At 45.9% G+C, this 25989-nt stretch overlaps 1 protein-coding gene across 1 annotated transcript in view; it reads left to right on the top strand.

The window, feature by feature from the left end:
• The window catches only part of PAK1 (p21 (RAC1) activated kinase 1), an 84668-nt gene extending 59291 nt beyond the window's left edge, over nucleotides 1-25377 (top strand). Inside the window, exons 11-15 of the mRNA XM_024200642.2 lie at nucleotides 6973-7090; nucleotides 10648-10747; nucleotides 18485-18681; nucleotides 20872-21009; nucleotides 22966-25377. Coding sequence (XP_024056410.1) covers nucleotides 6973-7090; nucleotides 10648-10747; nucleotides 18485-18681; nucleotides 20872-21009; nucleotides 22966-23052 — 640 coding nt within the window. The 3' untranslated portion in view covers nucleotides 23053-25377. The remainder of the gene's footprint in view (nucleotides 1-6972; nucleotides 7091-10647; nucleotides 10748-18484; nucleotides 18682-20871; nucleotides 21010-22965) is intronic.
• The last annotated feature ends 612 nt before the right edge of the window (nucleotides 25378-25989 follow it).

Below are 25989 nucleotides of genomic sequence, written 5' to 3'. Positions count from 1 at the left end.
ACTCTGAGATTCTGCTGTATCTGCTTCTCTCAGCACATCGCATACGATAATCCTCTAAATCACACACTAGGTACATTCAAATAAGTCCTGAGAATCCTTCCCAACCACCGGCACAATCACTAGAACCTTCAGTCATACCACCGACCAGACCCTGTTTGTACAGTTCTCCCCATGATTCCAGGAAAACTTGGGAGAGGACTGAGCCTTGTAGCACATCCTGATGGGATTCTGAATCCAGGTGAACCGAGGCAGGAGAGGGGATCCAGACCCTTCCACCCTGTTACCAGCCCTCTCACAATTAAAAAAGAGCTGTTAATTCAAGCCCTGCAGAGGACTGAACTGTCCCACTATTGAATGGAGAGCATTTATAAATATTTGGCCATCAGTGACTTGTAATGTGACTTCCGGGGGTTAGTTCTTAACTGTTCTTTTTTTTGATTTGTCCTTTAAATGTCTCTTCCTATCTGTGTAGATTGTTGCAAAGAACACAAGATTAAATGCTATGAATTTAACTTGGTTGATGGAGAGCAGTGTGACAACTTCCTTTAACAATAAGGTTGCTTAAAGGAGGCATTGATTATCTAATTAGAGAAGCTGTGCAACACTACATGTACTGCACTTGCCTTCTCCATTAAGAAAATCTGGGCTATAGGGTAATTACATGCCCTGTCTTCTTGTTTAAATGCCTCCAGTACATGAGCTGCCGCTTTTGTCGTTGCCCTTCTTTCAAAAGATATCTTGAATAGAACTGATCATTCTACTGCTTTAGGCAGTGGGCAAAGCAGCTCCCAAATAGTTCTGTAATAGTTACAAGACGGGGGAATGCTATGTACAGATTAGGTACTTCAGTTTTGCACCAGTGTGAACCTGGGGTTCTGCTGGTGAGTAAAAAGGGAGTAATGTAGTGGTGAATCAGGCCTGGCTTGGCCTGCCCTATTCCCCGTCCTTTCTCGGACACTGAATGCATTTCCGATTGGAACCCAAATTTGCTTTAGCAAATCTATTATTGCAAAAGGCAGCATGGGGAAGGATACCTTTGCAATTAGGTGACTGGACTAGGGAGAGAGGGATCTAAGCCCCTTATGGATCTATAGGCTTCCAACAGCTGTGTGAAAACCAGATCATAGGCCCTTCTATTGCCCCAATTCCTCTGACTGTAAAATGGGGCAAATCATGCTTTATCCACTTTTGTATACCACCAGGAACTGCATCTGAAATGTATTTTATTACAGAGGTGCCTAGAGGTTCCAACCAGATTGGGTCCCCATTGTGCTAGGCGCTGTATCAAAATACTACGCAAGTGCAATGTATTTTTTCCTTTGAATCCCAATCCTCCAGTGCTTTGCATATGAGTGAGACCATAAAGACCATATTGGTCAGACCAAAGGTCCATCCAGCCCAGTATCCTGTCTTCCGACAGTGGCCAATGCCAGGTGCCCCAGAGGGAGTGAACCTAACAGGTAATGATCTCTCCTGCCATCCATCTCCACCCTCTGACAAACAGAGGCTAGAGACACCATTCCTTACCCATCCTGGCTAACAGCCATTAATGGACTAAACCTCCATGAATTTATCGAGTTCTCTTTTAAACCCTGTTATAGTCCTAACCTTCACAACCTCCTCAGGCAAGGAGTTTCACAGGGTTACTGTGCGCTGTGTGAAGAACTTCCTTTTATTTGTTTTAAACCTGCTGCCCATTAATTTCATTTGGTGGCCCCTAGTTCTTATATTATGGGAACAAATAAATAACTTTTCCTTATTCACTTTCACCACACCACTCATGATTTTATATACCTCTATCATATCCCCCCTTAGTCTCCTCTTTTCCAAGCTGAAAAGTCCTAGCTTCTTTAATCTCTCCTCATATGGGACCCGTTCCAAACCCCTAATCATTTTAGTTGCCCTTCTCTGAACCTTTTCTAATGCCAGTATATCTTTTTTGAGATGAGACCACATCTGTACGGTGGACCCCTGTACCTATGCAGAGCCCCAGTGAGGTAAACATAGAGAGGCCTTTTGTTTCTCAGCTTTTGAGAGAAATCTCCTTTAAAAACAAACAAACAACAAAACCAACCAATCAGCTCCACAGAAATAAAAACCTTCAGTTGTAGTCACCTATATGGAAAAGCCCTATGCAATTGAATAGGAGTAGAATCACAGGGCTACACAGAAATGTAATACTGGACTGTGCACCTCTGAAATTTAATAGCTAATGCTAATTTCACTATAAGATTTTAAAAAATTAATAGTGCTCTATAGTAGGAATATAACTTTGTATCAAATACTATGTGATTGTCCAAAAACTGTGTAGAAGAGCTGTCATTTTCTACTAAATTCTATAGGGTTTTTCACAAGAGCAGGTTTATAGTGATGGTTAGTGTTTATATGTTGTCTCCTATAGAAAAATCTCAAAGTACTTTGTAAACTGTAAGCCTGAGAGAAACACATCACTGTTCTACAGCTGGGGAGACAGAGGTACAGAGAGGTTCTGGGCCCGATTCTCCCACCCTGACTCACGCTGAGTAACATCTTGTTGCATAAGGAGCCCCATTTCAGTAGGACTACATAGCGTGAGTCAGGGTAGTAGAATTTGACCCCAAGTAATGTGCCCAAGGTCATACAGCAGGTCAGTGGGAGGGAACAGAACTTGGTCCTGTATCTGTAATCACAGTCCCCTTTGCTGTCTCAGAAACTGCCCCCTCCCCCAAAGGCATTTGAAACATATCTGCAATAAACAATTCAGTGACTAATACTGGCCTCTGCTGTGGTTAAAGATCAAAATGAGCCTGGAGGTGGGCACCAGCCTGCTTCCTCAAATCACATTTACGCAGCTAGAGCTGGCAGAAAGCTTGAATTAATTCTGCGTCCTTGCAGGTTGTGTAAGATCTCTGGTATTTAGGTGCCCAGGCTCTGGCATGCACATACGGCTGCTGATGGCATAGCTTCAGATTCCCAGCGTGCTTATTGGCTTGCTCTGTCCGCTGCTCAGAATTACTTTTCAGCTTCCAGCTGGTGCTCACTGGGTTGTGCTGTGTATGGTCATGCGGAACATGTGATCTTTCTATCTCTTGCCCATTTGGCAAGCTGAGTTATGCTGCAGAAGACACTAGTGGCAGGGAAGGAGAGTGCCACTGATCAATTAAAGGTGCTGATGAAATCTGCAAGGCAGCCATGTCTAATTGTACTTGACTGGAAAGATGATGATGATGGGTAAGACACAAAACCTTAAAAGTGGGTGGGGGGGATTTTGGGATACAATAGCTTTGGGGGTCCATTAGGAGGAGGATAACCCAGTTTCATAGGGTCAGCAGGAATATTCGTGAAGAAAATTGTACTGTTCCAACTCTATAGTCTCCTTCAAGAGGGAGTTATTGCACAGACAGCAGAACCAGTCTTAGCCCAGTTCCTATGGAATCTGTACTGCGGGAAGAGACTCCAAACAGAGCAGCAAAGGGGGCATTGCACCACAGCTTCCTTTCCCCATGGATGTCTGGTGTCCGGAGGCTGTGTTCTCTGCACATGCAGGAAAACATAGGCCAGTCGGTGAATGTTCCTGGGCCCAGTGTACACTCCTGCAGGATTCTCAAGGGATTTGCCCAGTACTACGCAGAGAGTCATTGGTGAGCTGGGATTCTGATCTCCTTGGCTCCTAGTCACCTGCTCAGATGACTAGACCATACCTGTCCTCATTTAACTAGAGTCTCCTTTAGTGCAAGTGTAAATGGTCTGTGTTACTTTGGAGTAAAAGCCCACACCCCAAAGCAGTCCTGTGTGGCCTCAGAATCATTACTGTCTACAGTAACTCCTCGCTTAACGTTGTAGTTCTGTTCCTGAAAAATGCGACTTTAAGCGAAACGATGTTAAGTGAATCCAATTTCCCCATAAGAATTAATGTAAATGGGAGGGTTAGGTTCCAGGGAAATTTTTTTCACCAGACAAAAAGCTATATATTATATAGATATACACACAGTATATGTTTTAAACAAACAATTTAATACTGTTCACAGCTATGATGATTGTGAAGCTTGGCTGAGGTGGTGAAGTTAGAGGGTGGAAGAGGGTGGGATATTTCCCAGGGAATGCCTTGCTGCTAAATGATGACCTAGCACTCCGCTGAGCCCTCAAGGGTTAACATGTTGTTGTTAATGTAGCCTCTAATCAAGGAAGCATGAACAGGAGGGAGAGGAGACAGCATAGCAGACAGAGACAGACACGCACCTTGTGTGGGGGGGAGAGAGAGAGATGCACACTGCCCCTTTAAGTAAGCTGACCCACTCTTAAGTGCATTGTCTTTTTAAGTGGATCAGGAAGTTGAGACAGCAGCTGCTGCCCCAAGCTCCCTCTGTCTCTCTCTCTCTGTGTCCCCTCCCTGCTCTATATGGAGAAGAGGTAAGCGGGGTGCAGGAGCAGGGGGACATTAGCCCCCTCCCTTCCCCTCCTGCACAGCAAGCAGGAGTCTCTGGGAGCAGCTCCAAGGCAGAGGGCAGGAGCAGCACATGGCAGTGGGGGGAGGGACAGCTGAACTGCCGATTGATAGCCTGCTGGGCGGCTGCAGCACAGAGAACTTAGGGGAGCGGGGGGCTGATAGGGGGGCTGCCAGTCCACCCTGGTTCCAAGCCCCCAGCAGCTATCTGCAACAGGCTGCTCTTCCTGCAAGCAGTGGACAAAGCATGTTCCCTAATTGATCAGCAACGTAACAACGAAACAAGGTTAACTAGGACGACTTTAAGTGAGTTACTGTATTTTAAAGCCAGAATATGCGTTAAAACTTCTTGATTCTCCTATTTGAAAGATTTTAGCTAATCATTGAACCAGACACTCACCTCGCTTTCTACCTCTGACAACTTGGAGAATTATTCATTACTTTGAGACTGTCTATTACATTTTCCTCTGGCTCTCAAGATGCAGTAGGATTGGTCATCTGATCAGACTGAAGCGTTCTTTAATCGATGCTAGTGCACAATGTCACCACCAGCACAGCAGCTCTTAATCTGATTTGAGTTCTTGTTTTTCTGTCTGCTGGTCACGTCTGCTTTATAGACCAACAGGCTGCAAAATGTTCTGGTAATAAAATGTGTAAAGCTGACCACATAGATTTTTTTTCCTCCCCTCAAAATTAACTTTAAAAACAGAGGAGGGTAGCAGTGATGAGATAGAAGTTATAATTGGCATTTACTGTGAGGATAACAAATAAATTAAGCTTCCCACTATGGGCCTTGTAAAGGAAGGTAGTTTCTCATGTTACAGATGGGTAAACTGAGGCGAAGAGGTAAGATGACTTACTGAAGGTCACACGAGCTAACGCCAGAGATAGCAGTTCTTCGTCCCAGTGTCTTGTTTATAACCTCAAGAGCACACGTACTCGTTAAAGGGACTAGGATTTCACCACAGCCCCCTGGAAGAGGGAAATTGTGAACTGGCCAACAGAACCAGGTCATATGCAGCCATCTCTTTCCCAGCCCCTGTCCTATCCTGTTGTGGACATACCAGGAAAGGGTCAGGACAGAGCCCTGCTGTACTAGATTCACAGCTGGCGTATGGTCCTTTAGCTCTAATTTAATGCCTGGGCCAGGGCAATTTGAGAATCAGGCAGCCATAATCCGCTCCCCCGTGGACATGCCCTTTGCCCCTGCACCAAGCTGCTCTTGATGCAGGTGAGAATCTGGCCCAAGGATGGTCTTGTGATTAAAACACAGAACTAGGAGCCAGAAGCCTGGTCTGCTACTCTGTGGTGGTGTTTGGGGAAAATCTGTTTAACCTCTCTGCCTTCACTTACCCTCCGTGTAAAATGGTGATAATGCTTGCGTATCTTGCAGGATACTGTCATTCTCAAATTGCTTTGAGATCCTTAGGTGTCATAGGAGCAAGGAAAAAAATTAATGATCAGACTTTAAGAATGTACAATATTGTCGTAAAAATGACTCTACTTAGTGGGCACACAGCTGATCCGTGACAAAACAGGAGCATATTACTATCTCCCCATCCTCCCTTTCCCCTCCCACACCTTTTATTTTCAACTCCATGTTCTCTCTTGTCTTAAACTAAGATCCAAGCTCTTTGGGGCGGGTACATCAAATAATAAATCATTGGAGTACCAGAAATAATATCTGAATAACTTAAATCTCTAGCCCTGCTAAATTAACTGTCTGTTAACTAATAGCTGAAAGCCCATGCTGTCGCAGGGTTAATTCATAGTCACGTATGTCAAAAATAAAACAAAAGGATGAAAATGGCCGAGAACTTAAAAATCGGATATAACAGACAGCAAATTCCATGTGTATGCTGATTATGTCGTGTGGGTGGTTGTGTTGATTTGTGTCTCTAGGAGGGGTTGTGCTAGAATATTTGTTGATTTGTACAGGTGGTGAATGAGGGGAGTGTGCTGTGGTAAAGCGGTGTGCGCATTTTTGGGCTTATTGTACGTGCTGGTTGTGGTGTTGTATGGGTGGTTGTGTTGTGCTGGGAGAGTTGTGTGGGTTTATGTGGTGGCAGTTAGGTACAGAGGTGTGGCGATTTGGCCAAGTAATCCATCATCTGTGCAGTTTCCCTCAGACAGCCAATGAAAGTGTTGCATGTTAATTAGCTGCAGAGTAAGGGTGGTGATTGGTTGAGTTACCTCTCATATAACAATGGTCTGGGACTCTTGGCATGGCATAGATACATGCATTACTATCGCTGTTCACCACAATGCATAAAGTAAAAATGGCCGAGAACTTAAAGTTGGATGCTAACAGACTGCGAATCCGAGTGATGATTCAACCTGGTGATATTCTGAACAAAAAAGAGCTCTCAGCCATGCTTGTAAGCTGTTTCCGTCACTCCACACTGACTCTCCAGGCATTTTGGGCTTTAGAATGAGGCACAGATGCCTAGTGGCCCACTACATTTTAAAAATAGCTTTACTCAGAGCTTTTTTGGCTAAAGAAATACAACTACCGTCTGTTATTGTTTTTTTTTTTTGGCCCTTTATAGTTACCTCGTAGGAGATGAACTGTGGGTAGTTATGGAGTATTTGGCAGGCGGCTCCCTGACGGATGTTGTAACAGAGACCTGCATGGATGAAGGACAAATAGCAGCTGTGTGTCGAGAGGTAAGATTATGGTCTACTCGTCAGAACGAGTGCTTAGCATGAAATGTATAAATAAAATTAAGGTTTCCATGAAGTGTCATGGTTTTACAGTATGACTTGGAGCGAGACATTTAATAGTTCCATAGGACAATAGCTTAACTGCGACAGAAACATTTAAAAGAAATATCACCAGTGAATTGAGCACAGAAGTAGCATGCCACAGTGCTGTGCAAACATTAGCTAATGGATGCAGTCCTGTTAACAGAGTAAATCTTTAACGATTTGAATCTCTGTTACCTAAAGTTCTTTGAAGTAAGGCCTGCCTGCCAGTGTCTGCCTAGGGACGTGGTGGATTCTCCATCACTTGCAATCATTAAGTCAACACTGGATACCTTTTGAAAAGCTGTGCTGTACCTCAAACAAGTTGTGGGCTTGATGGGAAAAAATACTAGGCACAGTTCTGTGCTCTGTGTTAATGCAGGGAGGCAGATTAGGTGATCACAATGGTCCCATCTGGCCTGAAAATCTTAATGTCATTAATTCTCAGCACTGATTCAGTGCCCCCATTACATCAGCATAAAATGACTTTATACTGTTTTGATTTGCCCCAGAAACCATTCTGTGAGGGGCAAGCAAATGCTGAATGAAGGGGGAGATTTTCAAAGGCACAGATGGGAGTTAGACTTTCCATTGACCCAGCTGCCTTCTTTGCCTTTGAAAAAACTCCCCCCATATTTTTGTACTGTCCCAGAGCCTTTACTTTCCTCCTGCCCTGGAAGGTGAATTCCATTGGATAATGGAATTCCTGCTTTTTAAAAGCAGAAGAAAGAAAGAAGATGCTCCTTCTGGAGGGGCAGGTGGAATTTTAAGGCCTCGTTAAGGTAGGCCCCACGGAGTGCCCTGGATGGTTCCAGGCTTCCTGTGGATGTTCCTAAAAGAGCTCGTTCTGGCACACTATACGTGGGGAAGGGGGTGGCATTCCTCTTGAACGTAAAGCTGCTCTTTTCCCACTTGTGGTGCAGTTCTCAAATCTCTCTCCTTTTCAAATGTTGTTTAGAATTCAATAATTATACTGAAGAAACTTTGAAAACCATGCATCGGGTCGAAGAACTGTGGAAGCTCTGTTGTTGCCTAGGCCTTTATGGGCCAGCTCACTATTACAAAGGAGTTTTCCGGTAGTGCTCTTGTCATATTGCAGAACGATTTATTCCAGGTTCTACCAAAGGAACCCATACACAGTGTTTATTTTTTAAATTTGGTTTGACCTATTTCTTCACAGCCTCATTAGTGGATCCATCATCTCAGTGTTAATATTCTGTTTGCAGACAGGCTTGCAACCTATTCTGGAGTTTCTAGGATAGTCCCTGTTTTCAGGGCAATCCCAGATCCCACATCTAGTTAATGGGGCTCAAAATCACTTTTAGGGCTCCCAACACATGAGCCCTTGCAGCATGGTAACATTTTGATGCCTTAACCCTCAGATCTAGAGCTAGGCAAATTTTTTCGGAAGTTTCTTTACTGAAAAACTCAGTTTGGGGTGAGGTGAAGCTATTCGCAAATTTGTGTTGAGTTCACCAACCAGTTTCAACCAAACAGAAAAAGTTGAAATGTTTCAGAACCATGGAAAGGAATTATTTTGTTTCAACCCCACAACAATTCATTTCAGTTTTCAGGCCTTTTGAAGAAAACAAAGCAAAGGCTTCCCAAAATGGTGGGGGTGCCTCCGTTATAATAGCCCTGTGGCTAGAGCAGTTACTTGGGATGTGGGAGACCCGGGTTCAGTTTCCTCATCTGCCTGATGCCGAGCAGGGACTTGAACTTGGTTTTTCCAGCTCACATTTTAAATAAGTGCCCTCACTGCAAGGCTGAAGGTTCATTCTTCCTCTCTTTAGTCAGACTTGATGATATGAACAGCTCCTAGCCCATGAACAGCCCCCAGTCCTGAATTTTCCCAACTCTGAAATGTCCAGCCCTTTCCTGGACTATTCACAGGAATAATAAAGCTTGTTTGCTCCAACTCATCACTTTTTAACTGGAGTTAACTCTCACTTCAGTTCAAAGGCAACGCTGGGTTGGGTTAGATTAAAAGTAAAACAAGTTTATTAACAAGAGGGGATAGGATTTTAAGTGAGTTCCAATATAAAGAATAGAGCTAGAAATGGTTACAGGCAAATAGAAGTGAAAAATGCTTTATTCTAGCAGCTAAGACTTAACAAAACAAGCTACAACCATTGTTCAATGTACCAATCTACTTTCCAGCAAGATGGCTGACCTCCCCTCTGGTCGGGTTCTTCCACAAAGTCCATGAAGATTATCTTTTTAGATGGAAGATAACTTGGGATTTTTTTTTTGCCCCTCTCTTTTATAGTCCAGTGAACTGTTGCAATGGATTTTTCTGAAGGTTAATGTCCCCAAAGTAAAGTTCATTCAAGCTGCGAGGAAGGCAACATGGAGTCTCCCGGTGAAGGAAATTTCATGCTGGTTTCTTCCCCTGCTGGTGTTTGTTAAAATGCAAATTGATCTGTTTCTTGTAGTCTGTCCCCCCCCACCCCCCATGCTGTGATGCTGAGTGGTTATATCCTCCCCTTGTTTGCTTAATGGTCCTATTAACTTTCTATGTAAATTGCATTCCCATTGTCACTTACTCAACCTTGGAAGTACCTTCGAGGTGGCAGAACCACATTCCTTTGTCTAGGGTGGGGTAACTTCAGCTCTGCCTGGCAGATACACGTTAAGACCATTAATTCCCCACGTTTGTAAATTTGAATTTGTCCCCTGTACATACACCCTCAATAGTATCAAGTATCTGTAATGCATTAGCTTTCTATTGCTATCGTAACCTGTCTCTAAAAGGTGTCATGTATGTCATTAATGAGTTGGGGTACACACAACCGGTCAGGGCAGCTGAAACTCACTCCCGGATGCCTGTGAGCCTCTTGCACTGGGATGCTGTTAGTCACAGTTTCCCACATCCCATGTGGTTGCTCTCACCAGTGGACAAAAGCTTATCAGGGAGGCTTCATCCAACCTCCTCCTTCCTATTTGAGAATCCTTTCCTTTGCTTTTGTCAAAACGCCTGAAATCTGAAACAAAATGTTTTGGGTAGAAGCTAAACATTTTTTTTTTGACATTGAGACATTTTGTTTAGTTTTGACTTAAAAATTTTTTTATTTTGATTTGCTAAAAAGTTTTAAAAATGCCTTTTTTGGTTTGACCCAAAAAATAACTTATTTATGCATTTGTTTATTTTGGGAGGAATTGCCAATGAACAGAAAAATCCATTTTTTGCCCAATTCATAATGATTAATTCCAGTTTGGGTCTGTTGTTTGTACCCAGATCAATCTCCATTCCACACAGATTTGAGATACTCTGACATATCACTTGTGTGTCACATAGAAATACAGTCATGAAACTGTGGAGATAGAATATGTTGCTTATAGTAAAGAAACTAAGCCCATGTTGTTTAAAAGTGCATGTCTTCAGATTCGACTAGTTGGTCAGTTGCCCCTTTTCTAATGCAATTTCAAAGGTTGTTGAATGGCTTTATTAAAAAAAATACTGTGTTGTTTTCTCATAGTGTCTTCAGGCTCTGGAATTCCTGCATTCAAGCCAAGTTATTCACAGAGACATCAAGAGCGACAACATTCTACTAGGAATGGACGGCTCCGTCAAACTAAGTATGCAGAAGGCAGCCTTGATGATGACTCTAATTATGAGCTTGCAAATTAAAGGGCAGGTTGTCCTTCCAAGGCACAGTTGTGTTGTGAGGATAGCCAATAGGCGGTGGCACCTATTTGTGTTAATGGTAGCTGCAGGGATAAATCGCCGTGCACTGAGACCATAGCTTTAAATATGGTCGGGCTAGATTAAAAAGGATGACTTGAGGTGGGTGGAAGAGATCTCGTTACTTGCAGACTGAGCACAATTAGTATGAAAAACAATGAACTAGCATTCTGGGGTTCCATGTTTTCCATCTTTACAAACTGTCAGCCATGCCCACTCAGCCTGGGCTCTGAGAGCCAAGCTAAGTTCTTTCCTTCTTGCACATTATCACCAGCAATAAAGATTCTGCATGCCACATTATGTCCTTAATGTCACCTGTGCAATCATATTGCTTTCTGTGGGCTGGCACAGGGGTAAATGATTGGAACCCAGCAAAGAACTCTGTTGATGCTGTACTGGATGGAAGAGAAACCTGCTCCAGGGTTAACAGGAGACATAAACCTCTGCTTTAGTCAGTAACGTAAGCAGATATAACTCTAAATTCACTCCAGGAGCAGATCTGCTGAGTAAGAAGGTATCATTTATATTTTTTACATAAATCCCTTTTCAGAGTAGAACTGCACTTCAGTATCCCGCGGTTTTGACTTTGTAGCAAGCTATGAATAGCTAGCCAGAGGCAAAGATGCTGTGTGCATTATAGAATTTTTTTTTAAACTGCATTCTGATAGCTGCCTAGTGCGGGTTAAGTTAGAAAAGTCTCTCTGTGAAAATGGTGCAGTATGCTTTCAGGCTGATTCTCTCAATGGCTCCAATACAAATTTACTCAGTTATAACCCATAGATGATTTTTCTAGCTGTTAGCCTGGGTGCAAGGCTCAACCTGGGATCTAAAAATTAAGCTGTATGTGTTCTCCCCCTTACCTCAACCTGAAATAAAATTCTACCGGCAAAAACTTTGCTGGTAGTTATGTTTCTTCTTCGAGTAGATGCAGATATATATTCCAGTTAGGTGTGCATGCACCCAGTACACCAGAGCTGAAGAAATTTCCCTAGCAGTACCCATAGGGGGTGGCACTTATGCTTAGTGGCCATAACCCCTCCCTTAGCTACATGAGGCAGTGTTGTCCTGACCCTCCCTCAGTTTATTCTTAGTGCCTGTGGCTGGAGTCAGCGCCCTGTGTGATCTTAACCTCGTTACCTCTCAACTAGTTTACTATTTTCCCTTGTGTGTAGTTAGAACATAAGAACGGCCATACTTGGTCAGACCAAAGGTCCATCTAGCCCAGTATCCTGTCTTCCGACAGTGGCCAATGCCAGGTGCCCCAGAGGGAATGAACAGAACAGGTAAGCATCAAGTGATCCATCCCCTGTCGCCCATTCCCAGCTTCTGGCAACCAGAGGCTAGGGACACCCTCCCTGCCCATCCTGGCTAATAGCCATTGATGGACCTATCCTCCATGAATTTATCTAGTTCTTTTAGTTAGTAGTACCCGTAGTGTTAGAGTAGCGTTAGTTGTAGTAGTTTGTTTCCTTGGTGATGCCCCCCCCCCCCGATGTTTAAACATTGTCCTTTCTGTGGAGGAGCGATCCCCACATGCAGTGCTTGCTCTGTCTCGATGAGGCCCACATCAGAGTGTTGTGTGATCAGCAACTCGTTTAAGAAAACGGACTCAAGAGGCATGGGACCTTTGGCTGAAGCAGCACCTGCTCGAACAGGCCATGCAGCCTGCTTCGGTACCAGGGCCCTCACTGGGTTGCAGATCACCCTTGGGTTCTGAGAGTGTTGCCACTTCATGTTCCGGAGCAGTCACCTCTCTGAAGAAACTGAGGAGCTGTTCCCACTGACAGCGCCGAGGAAAAGGTCCCATGACGCCACCTGAGATTGTTTCAGGTCCGGGGGTGACTCTTCCACCTGACCCAGGAAAAGCGCGGACCAGCACAGAATTGGTGTCAGTGTGCGGGATGGCACAGGTACCTCTAACCCTTCCCTGATACTGAGTAGGAAGGCTAGAAACCCTGTACTGTTGACTCCGGTTCTGGCATCTTGAGTCTGGTACCAACGAGGGAGATACTGATACACCAATAAATGTGGAAACAGTCGGTACCAGGCAGCTACAGACCTCCTCTGCCTCTTGGTCCCAATCTCTCCCTTGGTCCAGGACTTCGCCAGGACTGCATCATGTATAGCCCTGTTGGCTGAACAAGTGCTGAAACCTCGGGTCTATTGGCACCATACCCCAGTGTTCCCCTTCCAGGGTCGGTGCCAGAATCGGTACAGGGACCTCGGTACCAGGAATCTCCTCTGCACAGCTACGGTTGGCTCTGCAAGTGCTTCCATGGCAACTTTCACTCCCTCAACGTCGGTACCATCAGACAGTCTGGTACTGCTGCTGACTTTGGGATCGACAACGCTTCCAGAACCAGCATGCTCAGTACTGATGGTACCGTTTCCATGGGCAGCACCTCTTCCTGTCTTGTTCCGGATGGGGGATGCGTCAGACGGGTTACTTGTTCCCTCTGGTCTCGCTCCACCCTTTTTTCCAGGATCCCGAGGCTCCTTGGCATCTGAGTCGGGGTTGTCATTCTCCTGCTCTCCATGGCCTGACCAGCATCGGGGCCCTTTGATGGAACGTTACAGGTACCAGGATTGATGCTTGTCTCATGGTCAGGAGGGAGGCCTGTGGCCTGGCACTTACTGGCCACCAATGCGTTATCCATGTCAACGGCCTCCATGGAATCCATGGAATGCTCCTCGGTTGCAGAGGTCCCGCTCTTTGTTTTGCTTGAAGGCAAAATTGCTGGCCAGGTCTGCAGTGATGACCATCATGGTACACTGCAGTCCCAGGCTCTGGGGGTCCTTCTCCCTGCAGAGCCTCCGCAGTCGTCCCGTCCGGGTCCGTCAGCTCTGGAACAGGATCCGGCTTAGGCTCAGGTAAGGGCCTAGTCTTCGTTTCTGGAGGATTCTGTGCTGCCTGGCTCATCCTGGCCTTCAGTACCAGAGGATTTTAAGGCATACCAAGAGCTTTTGCAGGGCATAGCTTCTTCCCTCAGTATCCAAGTGGAGTTCTTGCAAGAGAATACCCACAAATTAGTGGATATCCTGCAGCCGTCTGCTCCTGGGAGAGTCGCCTTCCTATTAAGGATGTGCTCCTTGAACCAGCTAAGGCGCTCTGGAGCATGCTGGCTTCGGTACCACCTGCAGCTAAGCGCATGGAAAAGTGCTGTTTCGTTCCCATGCAGAGATTTGAGGGGTTTTACTCCCATCCAGCCCCAAATTCCCTAGTTGTATCTGCGGTGAACGACAGAGCCCAGCAGGGCAGTCCCCTAAGGGTAGGCACTCCTCTTCCTTATGGATGCGAACTAGCAACCCTTGTGGTCCAAGTATGATTTTGTTAACTGGACAGATGTGTCAGAGTTCACAGACCAGCTGCCTTGTGAGAGGAATTTTGGACATTTGTCTCTGAGGGCTGCTTGGTGGCTAAGGTGTCCTTGCAGCCCATGCTAGACATCGTGAACACTTTGGCCTGGGTGGTGGCCTCTGCAGTCACCATGAGGAGGGCTTCCTGGCTGCAGAGTCTGGGCATTGCCCCTGATGTCCAGCAAGCCATTGAGATTTACCCTGCAACAGCCAAACGCTGTTTTTTGACAAAACTGACGAGAAGCTGCATTCCTTCAAGGACTCCGGGGCTACCCTGTGGTCCTTGGGGGTGTACATGCCAGTGGTGCGGAGGTGCCACTGCGGCGTTCAGCAGCAGTATTGTCCATAGCACACGTTTGGCCAGCCTTGCCCTCCTCCAAGGCAATGGGACAAACCCAGAAAGGAGGGATAGATTCAACAGGAGAAAGCAGTTGGTCTCGGGGTTCGGCCAGTCCACACACTGTCCTCCAAGCGCCCATTTTCCTCTTTGGTCCAGAGCACTGTTCCAGTCATTGCTCGTCTCCTGATCTCCCCGCTTTGGGGACAGGCTGGCCTGCTTTCACAATGCTTGGGGCTCGATCACCACCCACAGCTGGGCCCTAAGCACCATCAGATTGGGTTATGCCATCCAGTTCCTCTCCACAACTCCTTCCCACCCTCCCTCCCCATCCCCCTTCAGGGCCCCCTCTCACGAGATACTGCTCTTTGAGCAGATCCACTCTCTGCTGGCTTTGGAAACAACATGGTTGTGGAACAGCTGAATGAGGAGGAAGAGCCATGTTTGGTGGCTGTCCAACAAATCCTCCTTAACAGTAGAGGACGTTCCACCAGGGTGGCCTATTCAGTGAAATGGAAGCGATTTTCGGTGTGGCCGTTAGCCCGCAGAATCCAACCATCGCTGACCGCTGTCCAGGGCATTTTGGAGAACCTGCTGCACCTTCTGTCATTGGAGCTTGTGTTTAGTTCATTGAAAGCGTATCTGGCAGCGATATCGGCATTTCATCCCCCCCCCTCCCCCCATTTAGGGAAGATCCGTCGTCTTCAGTGCCATGGTAGCAAGATTCTTAGAAGGGCTCCTTCATCTACATCCTCCATTCCTAGAGCCAGTTCATCTGTGGGACCTTACCTTATCCTAGCAGCCTTAATGGGACCTCCATTCGAGCCCCTGGCATCTTGTCCTTATCACTTGTGTGTCAGAAAACTGTATTCCTAGTAGTGATCACATCCCCAAGGAGAGTGTCAGAGTTGCAGGCTCTGATGGCAGAGCCTCCTTATACACAATTCTCCAAAGACAAAGTGACCTTATGGCCTGCATCCAAAATTTTTGTCTAAAGTGGTTTCTCAGTTTCATTTAAACCAGGTGATGTGTATATACCTGTGTTCTTTCCTAAGCCACATTCATCTCCAAAAAGCAGCGTCTCCATATCTTAGATGTCAGGCTATCCATCTGGACAGGCCTAAACCATTTCTTGCTTTGCCTCATTTGTGTCGTATGCAGATCGCATGAAGGGTCAAGTGGTCTCTGCAGAGACCATCTCCAAATGGATAACCTCCTGCATCACGACTGCGTAGGAAATGGCTCTGGCTACCCCCTCTCAGTGGGTGCGAGCTCATTCTATTATGGCGCAAGCAACATCCATAGCGTTCCTCAGTGACATTTCCATATTGGACATTTGCAGGGCTGCTACGTGGTCGTCAATACATATGTTCACGAACCATTATGCCATAACCGTACGTTCCAGGGTGGATGCAGGCTTTGGTAGAGTGGTCTTGGAGTCACTGTTTAGGTAGACCCTGAACCCCGCCTCCTGGTGGGGTACTGCTTGTGAGTCACTCAAGTGGAATACACGGCTGTGTCTACTTGAAGAAGAAGAAATGGTTACTTACTGTAACTGTGGTTCTTCGAGATGTAATGCAGTCATGTATTCCATGACCCAGCCTCCAGCCCCTCTGTATTGGAGTCTTGTTTCCAGGCATTTGGTGCTAAGGAACTGAGGGAGGATTGGGACAGCGCTGTCCCATGTAGCCAGGGGACGGGCTATGGTGACAAGGTGCAAGTGCCACCTCTCTGCCAGTACTGCTAGGCAAATTGTTCCAGCTCTGGTGCGCTGGGCGCACATGCACTTACGTGGACTATACGCATCTATATCACATCTTGAAGCATCACAGTTCCAGTAAGTAACCATTTCTTATGGTGCAGGAGGCATGAGAGAAACCAGCTTGCTGGGTTGGCTTTGCAAGGCAAACAGGAGTAAATACTTGTTTTAATCAGTAAAATAAGCGGATGAGTTGAAAAGACAGGGGGATCAGAAATCTTCACTTAAAGGTTCCATTCCTACTTTTGACCATAACTGAATTTAAATGTCTAAAAGTAAATTAATTTTAGTATGGACATAAGTGTTCACACTGTAAAGCAAATCCAGCTAGATGGGATGACATATCTACTGTGGAAATAACACAACTGTGACACATCTGATGAGAAAAAACATAGACTATCCTAATCCCAGATCAGACTTCACATCAGTTAACTTTTCTGGCAATGTCAACTTAGAATAATGACATTTAGAATGTACAGCATATATAGTGCTTTACACTTTCAAGGTGCTATAAGGACACTACGTTTTCAGGGAGGTTGTGAGACAAGAAATACAGTCCCCATTTTATATGTGGTCATGGAGGTGTTCACTTGTCCAACGGCATTACAGTGAGTCATTACAGTAACTCCTCGCTTAACGCTGTAGTTATGTTCCTGAAAAATGTGACTTTAAGCGAAACTATGTTAAGCGAATCCAATTTCCCCATAAGAATTAATTTAAATAGGGGCAGGGTTAGGTTCCAGGGATTTTTTTTCACCAGACAAAAAACTATATACACACACACAGTATAAGTTTTAAACAAACAATTTAATACTGTACACAGCAATGATGATTGTGAAGCTTGGCTGAGGTGGTGAAGTAAGAGGGTGGGATATTTCCCAGGGAATGCCTTATTGCTAAATGATGAACTAGCATTCGTCTGAGCCCTCAAGGGTTAACACGTTGTTAATATAGCCTCACGCTCCACAAGGCAGCATGAATGGAGGGAGGGGAGACAGCATGGCAGACAGAGACACACACCGTGTGTGGGAGAGAGAGAGATGCGCATTGCACCTTTAAGTACGCTGACACCACTCCAAGTACATTGCCTTTAAAAAGATCAGGAAGTTGAGACAGCAGCTGCAGCCAGCAAGCTCTCTCCCTCCTGAGCCCTGTCGTCCCCACCTTGTTCTATATGGAGAAGGGGTGAGTAGGGGGGAGGGGGACACCCTGACATTAGCTCCCCACTTCCCCTCTCGCCCGCACAGCAAGCAGGAGGCTCCCGGGAGCAGCTCCAAGGCAGAGGGCAGGAGCAGCACATGGCAGTGGGGGGAGGGACAGCTGAACTGCCGGCAATTGCTAGCCTGCTGGGCAGCTGCTGCACAGGGAACTGGGAGCTGATAGGGGGGCTGCCAGTCCACCCTGGTTCCAAGCCCCCACCAGCTAGCTGCAACGGGCTGCTCTTCCTGCAAGCAGTGGACAAAGCAGGCGGCTGACAAACAACGTTATAAGGGAGCATTGCACAACTTTAAACAAGCATGTTCCCTAATCGATCAGCAACGTAACAACGAAACGACTTTCACCGGGACGACGTTAAGTGAGGAGTTACTGTACAGAATCCAGATGCCTTGTGTCCTGACCACATAACTATCCTTCCTTCCATAACTGCGGCCATAGCTTACATCAGCTGATGCATAATATGAAACCCATTTTCAGCCTTGTTTTTACTCAGTTCTCTGGCATTAATGGCATTCCCATAACACAAGAACTAGGGGTCAACACAAGCAGCAGGTTTAAAACAAACAAAAGGAAGTATTTCTTCACACAACGCACAGTCAACCTGTGGAACACTTTGCCAGAGGATGTTGTGAAGGCCAAGACTATAACAGGGTTAAACTAGAACGGTTCATGCAGGATAGGTGCATCAGTGGCTATTAGGCAGGATGGGCAGAGATGGTGTCCCTACCCTCTGTTTGCCAGAAACTGGGAATGAATGACATGGGATGGATCACTTGATGATTACCTGTTCTGTTCATTCCCTCTGAAGCACCTGGCACTGACCACTGTCAGAAGACAGGATACTGGGCTAGATGGACCTTTGGTCTGACCCAGTATGGCTGTTCTCATATATCTTTGTGAACAAACTAACTTATCTTTAAAATGTCTCCTTGCTTCCCCCACCCCCATTTTCTCTTCCAGCTGACTTTGGTTTCTGTGCCCAGATAACACCAGAGCAGAGCAAACGCAGCACCATGGTGGGGACACCTTACTGGATGGCTCCTGAAGTGGTGACGCGGAAAGCTTATGGGCCGAAAGTGGACATCTGGTCTCTGGGAATCATGGCTATTGAAATGATTGAGGGAGAGCCTCCTTACCTCAATGAGAACCCCTTGAGAGTAAGCTAATGCTATGTCACTGGAGTGCCGTGCTAGAGTCAGCCAGATGTGTCAAACCTGGCTTCGCTTTTGTGATAGTTACTGTATAGTCATACGTTAATAAGGAAACCTCAGAAGTTTCTGCATTAGGGTGAATGGAGGCATCCTGGATGCCTCTCTGAACGTCTCTGCTACATTAGGCCAGAAGCAATGCAAGAATAGCCTTTCGTGCCATTTCTCTCAGTCCCTATCCTGGCTAGAAACTAGAAATGAGGAAAATTCTGACCATTTCAGAGCCTTAAAAGTCTGAGTTTGGTTCTAGATAGTGGAGGTCTGTGGTCTCGTTTTTGTGAAGTGATTTAACCGTCCTTCGCAAGCTGTCTTTCCAGGAATACCTTTCCAGTGGCCCACTTCAAAGCTTTGCAGGCACTTTTGTAGACTCACTCCTAAGACATTGAGGGGCAGATTGTGGGTAGTTACTTGCTATCCCAAGTTGTGGGCGTGGGGCAGCAGGAGCACCGCTAGGCATAGTGTTCTGTAATTGTGGCTGGCTTCTCAAATCCTCAAGCCCAGCCCCTCCTGTGCAATCCCACTCCATTTCACTGCCTGGCTCTCATCCTGTGGCAGTGGTGGATGGGTTGCAAAGGCTGAGCCCAGGCAGTGGATGAGCTGCAAGCATTGGAGGAGAAGTTTCAAATCCAAACACATTCATCAACTATTAAAAAAAAAAAAAATAGAAAATGTTTCTGTTAATAGTTTTGTAAAATCTTGGGGTTTTTACATAATCTAAAAATGTTGGGTCTAACCTGCCTGACCTTGTCCTTTTCCGTATATGATAGAGACCAGACCTTCCCTTATTCATTTGGGATGCAGATGACCTGCAAAGTTAATCAATGGATCAAATTATCCCTCTGTCAGATGTGACTCCTGAGAGGATGAGAAGAGTCTAGCCCAGTTTGTTTAACGTTTGCTTCCAGTGCAAAAGACTAAGGCCTTGTCTATATGTACAGCGCTGCAGCTGCACTGATACAGCTGTGTCGCTGCAGCGCATCTGGTGAGGACGCTCTGTGCTGATGGGAGAGAGCTCTCCTATGGGAATAAAAAAACACACCTCTGCGAGTGGCAGAAGCTGTGTCGGTGGGAGGAGCTCTCCCGCCGACATAGAGCTGTGCAGACCAGCACTTAACGTTGGTGTAATTCATGTTGCTGGGAGGTGGAATATTCACACCCCTAAGCGACATAAGTTTTGCTGACACAGGCTGTACTGTAGACATAGCCTAAGAAAAAGCCCAAACAGAGGGAGGCAGTGAGGAGGAAAGAAGGGAAAGGAAGTGAATGTTACTTAACTGGCCTCATTAACTTAACACTATGGCCTCATTTAACTCAAGGTGCTCCAGTTCCCAGGCTGTTGAATTGCTCCCCTTAGGTTCAGGGGCTCTGAAAAGCCTTCCGACTGCCTGGGAGCACCAAACTGATTCTTGCCTTCTTTCTGTTCAGGTGGCGACCTCCTCCTCCAGAAGGATGGTTCTCATTTAAATCAAATTCTCTGAGCCCATTGGTTCTTAATTCCCTCTGTTTGGAGCAGTCTGACTTTACCCTGTCATAGTGGGAAAGCTGGTTGTTCTTGCGAGGTGCTGAGTGCCTGAGCTATTGCAGACAGGCACTCAGTGTCATACAAAAGTGGGCTCTTTGGGTTTGTGTATGCAGGGACATTTACAGACATAACTGTGCCAGTAGAGTTACGCTGCTGTAATTATGGCGGTATAACTCCCTGTGTGGACATTCTTCTTGCAGAATAAAAGTGTCCACTCAACGAGTTATACCAATATAAACCACAGTGGAGTAATTATACTGATATAGTTATGCTAGTAAACTCCTCTGTGTATAAAAGCCCTTAGACAAGGCATGAAATGTTTTTTCTTCTTGCAAATCCCTCCAGACGACTACAGGATCCAAACCTGGATTAATAGGGTAAAATACTAGAGGACTGGATCCTGTCCATTTAAAAATAGGGCAGACAGCAGTGCTGTTTTATAATAAACATGGATGGACATAAGCGTGTATGAGTCATGCAACAATTTGTTCCTAACCGAATGTGCAGGAAAAATAGAAGCCTGTGTAATCTGTAGAAGGAGGGATCTTGCTCAAACAAGGGGTGAATCTGAATGGCCCTTCTTTTCCTTTTGTTTCCTTGGTGTTCGTTTCCTTCAGGCCCTGTATCTCATTGCCACCAATGGTACTCCAGAGCTGCAGAACCCTGAGAAACTTTCGCCCATATTTCGAGACTTCCTGAACCGCTGTCTCGAGATGGATGTAGAGAAAAGAGGCTCTGCCAAGGAACTGCTACAGGTAACCACTGGGAGGGGGGTGGAGAGGCGAGCTCAAGTCAAGCCAGCACTCTGGCCTCTACTAAGGATTTCTTTCATGTTTAAAATGGCATGGCTGATGTGACTTGCCCGAAGGGGCACAGGGAGTGGATTGATGAGGATTTTTTACTTTAGGACTCTTTTTCCCTGGTTCCCATCCCTTTTTTTTTTTTTTAGCCACTGTCTAATGGCAACAGCTGGGTGGAATATTCTGTAACCAAATTCAAAATGCTCACTCTGGGCCTGGCCCTCCAAGATGCGGAGCCCCTTACTCCCATGGTTTCTCCACAGCTGGTGCCCAACTCTGTGTGTGTCAGCACTCTCCCTCATTGCTCAGACTTCTCTCCCTGCTCTTCTTGGCCTTGTCAACTGACTGATTCCCCACGACAGCCCTTCTGCTGCAAGTGTCTTTTTATACCATGTCTCAGACCCTGCCGTCTCTCTCCTTTATTCACCTCAGCTTGGCTACAAAGGGGACTTCCTCCCTGTCCATGCTCTGCTAGTCTGCCTTACCTTGTGTCTGCTTCCCCTGAGACGCCTCTACTCATGCCTTAATCGCTAACCATGTATTGGGTTCCATTCTCTCACTGATGCTCTTCCTAAATCCCTGCTGTCTCTGTTTCAGAAGCCTGGGTGTTGTAGCCAAAATGCTTCCAGGGAGCAGAACAGTACTGGCCTCTCACCCACCTCCCCTCTGTTTCCATGGATGTCCAATTCCAGGACTGAATTCAACCCCATCCGTTTGCGTGTGTTCCACTCCCACAGAAGTCCAGTGGGAGTTGTGCATGTGTGACTGATGGGATGGTCATGTCCCTCAATTCATCAATGGCTGGGCTCTACTTGACTTCCCTCACTTGAGATCCACTTAAATCTGCCTTCTACTCTCCTCCCTTGACGCGCTATGGTCGGATTGGGCATTAGAAGCTTTACTTGTTACCCCCATACATGGAATTATTTCCCCACTGCTGCAGGTATTGCCATTTCTTGACATTTACCTCAAAACCCACCACCTTCAGCTCAGGATGAACTCTCCATACAGTGCTTTGTGGCACCATGTATCGTGTGATGGATGCGCGACCATTTCTGGGTTGCATTGTAGTAAGTGGAAGGTGTCCAGCAAATGGACGCCTGGATATCTAGTAAATGACTTGGATTGCCAGTTTGACTATAGCTGTGCCAAACTCCAGTTCCGCTTTGCAGATATGAATAGATTGAAAGGCCGGAAGGCACCATTATGATCAGGGCCGGCTCCAGGCACCAGCCCGCCAAGCTTGTGCTTGGGGCGGCACCTGGAGGGGGACGGCGCGGCGCTCCGGCCCGCGGGGAGAGCGGGGCCACGGCCGGGCTCACCGCCCTCCCTCCGGCGCTCTGGCCGCCCTCCCCCCGGGGCTCCGGCCGCCCTCCCCCCCCCCTGGGGGGGGGGGGGGAGCGGCCAGAGGCTTTTTTGCCTGGGGCGGCAAAAAAGCCAGAGCCGGCCCTGATTATGATAATTGAGTCTGACCTCTTGCATGACACAGGCCATAGAAAATCACCCAGTGACTCCCACATCCAGCTCAATAACTTGTGGGTGAACTAGAGCAGATCTCTGTGTCTTCGTTCTGTCCAGGACTAAGATCCTCTAACTTTCAGTTTATATTTTTGAATTAACTCCGAATCCATGACAAATTTCCTGAGTTTCAACTAGTTTTGTGTTACAAGCCACAAAGCTGGGAATTTAGCCTGATTTTGGTGCAAAGCTGGAACTCAGTCCAGGCTTGCTTGAAAGGTTTGTGACTTCAGCAAACCTTTTAGTTTAACCTGGTTTGAGTTTTGAGCCTGTAACTAAACTAAACTGCAAACCACTTGAGCTCTGCATGGCTTCAGTGCAAACGTTTCACTCTGTGGTGAGACTTGACCTCAAAGGTGTCGTCAATAACTTAGTTTTCTCCTTCTCTCCTAGCACCAGTTCCTGAAAATTGCGAAGCCCCTTTCTAGTCTCACTCCTCTGATTATTGCCGCAAAAGAGGCAGCGAAGAACAACCACTAACGTGGAATCATCATAGTCATCGTGCCAAGTCTTTTCAATGTTCATTTCAGACCCTGAATAACTGCCTTCCTGCTCCTTGGGGGTGCCCAAAACTTTGATCCCCTGAGAGTGGGCCACAGAAGTAGTATTTGTTGAATGTTAAAGAAGGCATTGCTGATCTAAAGCCGTGAACAGCCTTCTCACCCTCTTTGTGGGAGAAGACTATTTTGTATGGTTGACAAGGTCTTTGTGAGAACCTCTGAGCCTGATGTAGCAAAGCCAGTTTGATTTCATATCTCTTAATGTGTTTATTTTTTAACATAAGTGTGGAGCCTTAGACCATGTTTATCTTAATAAATTAAATCTCTCGCTGGCTGCATTTTCCCTGCCTCTGCCCAGCTCAGTCGTTACACTACTGAAACTCCTGCATGCTTCGGATTACTTGAATAAAGGAGCAGCCAGCAGAAATCTGAACAGCTTTAATAACTGAAAAGGGGGCTGCAAGAGTATGCAGCACCCGAACACTTCCTCAGTGCTGCCGGACGCCTTGACAGAGAGAGCTGAAATATTCCGAATGAACTTTCTGCAACCCTCGGAGGATTTAATTCATGGATCACCTTTGTGCTACGTCTTGGACTCAGCCTCTGATTAAAAGATCCTCTTTCTGTTTTCCTCTCAGATTTGTAGGCTTCAGTTTTCAATTCTGCTAATTATTAGATCACTTCCAAAAAATAATATTTCTGGTGCGTTAGAGGTGAATCGCAGAAGAAGGTGGCAGGCCTGTTTTTAAAACTATTTCATTTGTAAAGCACAGCTTGTGTTAAAGAAATCACTCCTCTGTATCATAAAACACTGATACAGTGGTCACCATTGCAGTATCACCATTTGCCCACAGTTTGCCACAGTGGTATTTGAGAAAGTATAATTTCCTATGCCAAGTTCAGATGCTGTTGGGTATGGTGTGTGTGTCTGTGTGTGTGTGTGTGTAAGCTAAATAATCTGTTTTCTTTATCCTGTGACTTATCTGGAGGACCAAGAGGGTTGTTAATTCCTCTGGTTGCCACAGTTTTTAAAGCATCAGGAAACTTGGAACTGCATCTGAGTGGAGAAATCTGTGTCCTAAACACTGGACTATAACCAGCTGTATGTTGATTTTAATAAAAACTGCTGCATTTCTGACCTCAGGGTGGGGGAGAGAGGATTTGGAGGATTAACTTCAGTCATAAACACAATCCTCTCAAATTGGACTACTGTTCATGCTATTCTTTGTTTGCCACTGGGTGTCCAGAGGTGATGGCTAAAGTGGTATGTGCAAACTAGATTATTTTACACTCGGAGTTCCCTAGACCTGCGTATATCCAATTATGAACATGATATGGAGTCTAAGCGGCTGTAATTTCCATACTGAGGAACCAGAAGATCGTGTAAAAAGGCATGCGTTAAAGTCAGGTGGGAGCTGCTGTCTCACCCTCTGCTGTTGCTTTCCTTGCCACGGCCTCCTCTTCTGGCCCCTTATGGTATAAATTAAACCAATGTATGAGGGCTTAAATGATGGAGGAACCTCCAGGCCTCCAGCAAATGGTAATAGTGCATAGTAGCTCAGTCCAACTCCTAGGTGAAACCTGTAATTGACCCTCTCTGCTTGGATACCAATGGATTTTTCTTCGTCTTCCTCACTCTGGTCTCTCCCTCTTCCCTTGTTGCATAACAAGTTACTGTGTTTAGCCATAATATCTGCCAGTTGTACAGTATTTGGGAGATGGAGGACCAAGAGGGTTGTTAATTCCTCTGGTTGCCACAGTTTTTAAAGCATCAGGAAACTTGGAACTGCATCTGAGTGGAGAAATCTGTGCCCTAAACACTGGACTATAATTTTCCAAGTGAACTTTAATTTCCGATGCCTCATCTTTTTAAGAATTGGTTTGTATAGTTCAATCACCATCAGGTACATACACATATCTCCTGATGCAGAGCACTTCTGCTTTTCAATATCTTATGTAAATTCACTGTCATATGAAAATGCAAGCAGTTCCTTTGCTGGTATGAATGTATCTACACTAGAGGCTTTTGCCAGCACAAATCACACCTTACACGTCCTTGTCTGACATAGTTATGCCTGCAAAAGTCTGTAGTTAAGATCTCGCCTAAAATAATCTGGATTAAGATGCTTTCAGGGCCTCGCAGCTCGACACAAGTTCAAACAGGTTCAACTAAAAGGATGATCCGAGTCACTATTTTCCCCAGCCCACCAGCTGAATGTTCACAGCATGTTCACAGCTCGCAATAAGATTGTAATTTTAAACTCCAGTCATTAAAAATCCCATTTGTTCACCTTTCTGTGATTAAGGATTTCCCTGGACGTCTGTTTCTGACTAGCCTTGGATTTGTGGGTGAACACCTAGGACAAAATGGACAAAATTTTGTCCTAGGTGTTCACCCAGAAATCCAAGGCTAGTCAGAAACTAGAACACCCCAGCCCTAGGGGAAATCTGATCAGATAGACACTCCCTGGGGAATTTGGACAGAGGTTGAAGGGAAGTAGCATTGCCTTGAGTAATCGTTGGATAAACGAGGGGTTTATTTATATTTTCCCTGGCACTGTCTTATTGGCCCATGAAATGGGAAATGGACTACAGGCCACATCCTCAGCTGCTGGATATCCGTGTAGCTCCACTGATTTCAATGGAAATACATTGCGTCATGCCAGCTGCCCGACATCTCTAAGGCAAAGTCCTTGTAAATAACAGGGATTAGAACCTGATCCGTAAAGGCACTGTGGGTCCTTGCCTCACAATGGGAGCCCAGGGGGTTGAGGAGTTCTTTAGCACCTCACATGATCAGACTCTATCCATGTTGGCTGCTACCATAATTGAGCATGGGTGCTGGTAGCAGGATTGCAGCACAACTTCCCCTGACCAAGGATTACTTCTTATAAATAACCATGTTAAATCATGCTTC

Source organism: Terrapene carolina, unplaced genomic scaffold (assembly GCF_002925995.2).
Source record: "Terrapene carolina triunguis isolate 2854851 unplaced genomic scaffold, T_m_triunguis-2.0 Scaffold97, whole genome shotgun sequence".
NCBI classification, from domain to species: Eukaryota; Metazoa; Chordata; order Testudines; family Emydidae; genus Terrapene; species Terrapene triunguis.
The sequence above is the reverse complement of the archived record's forward strand: the minus strand, read 5'-3'. Positions and strand labels throughout refer to the sequence as shown.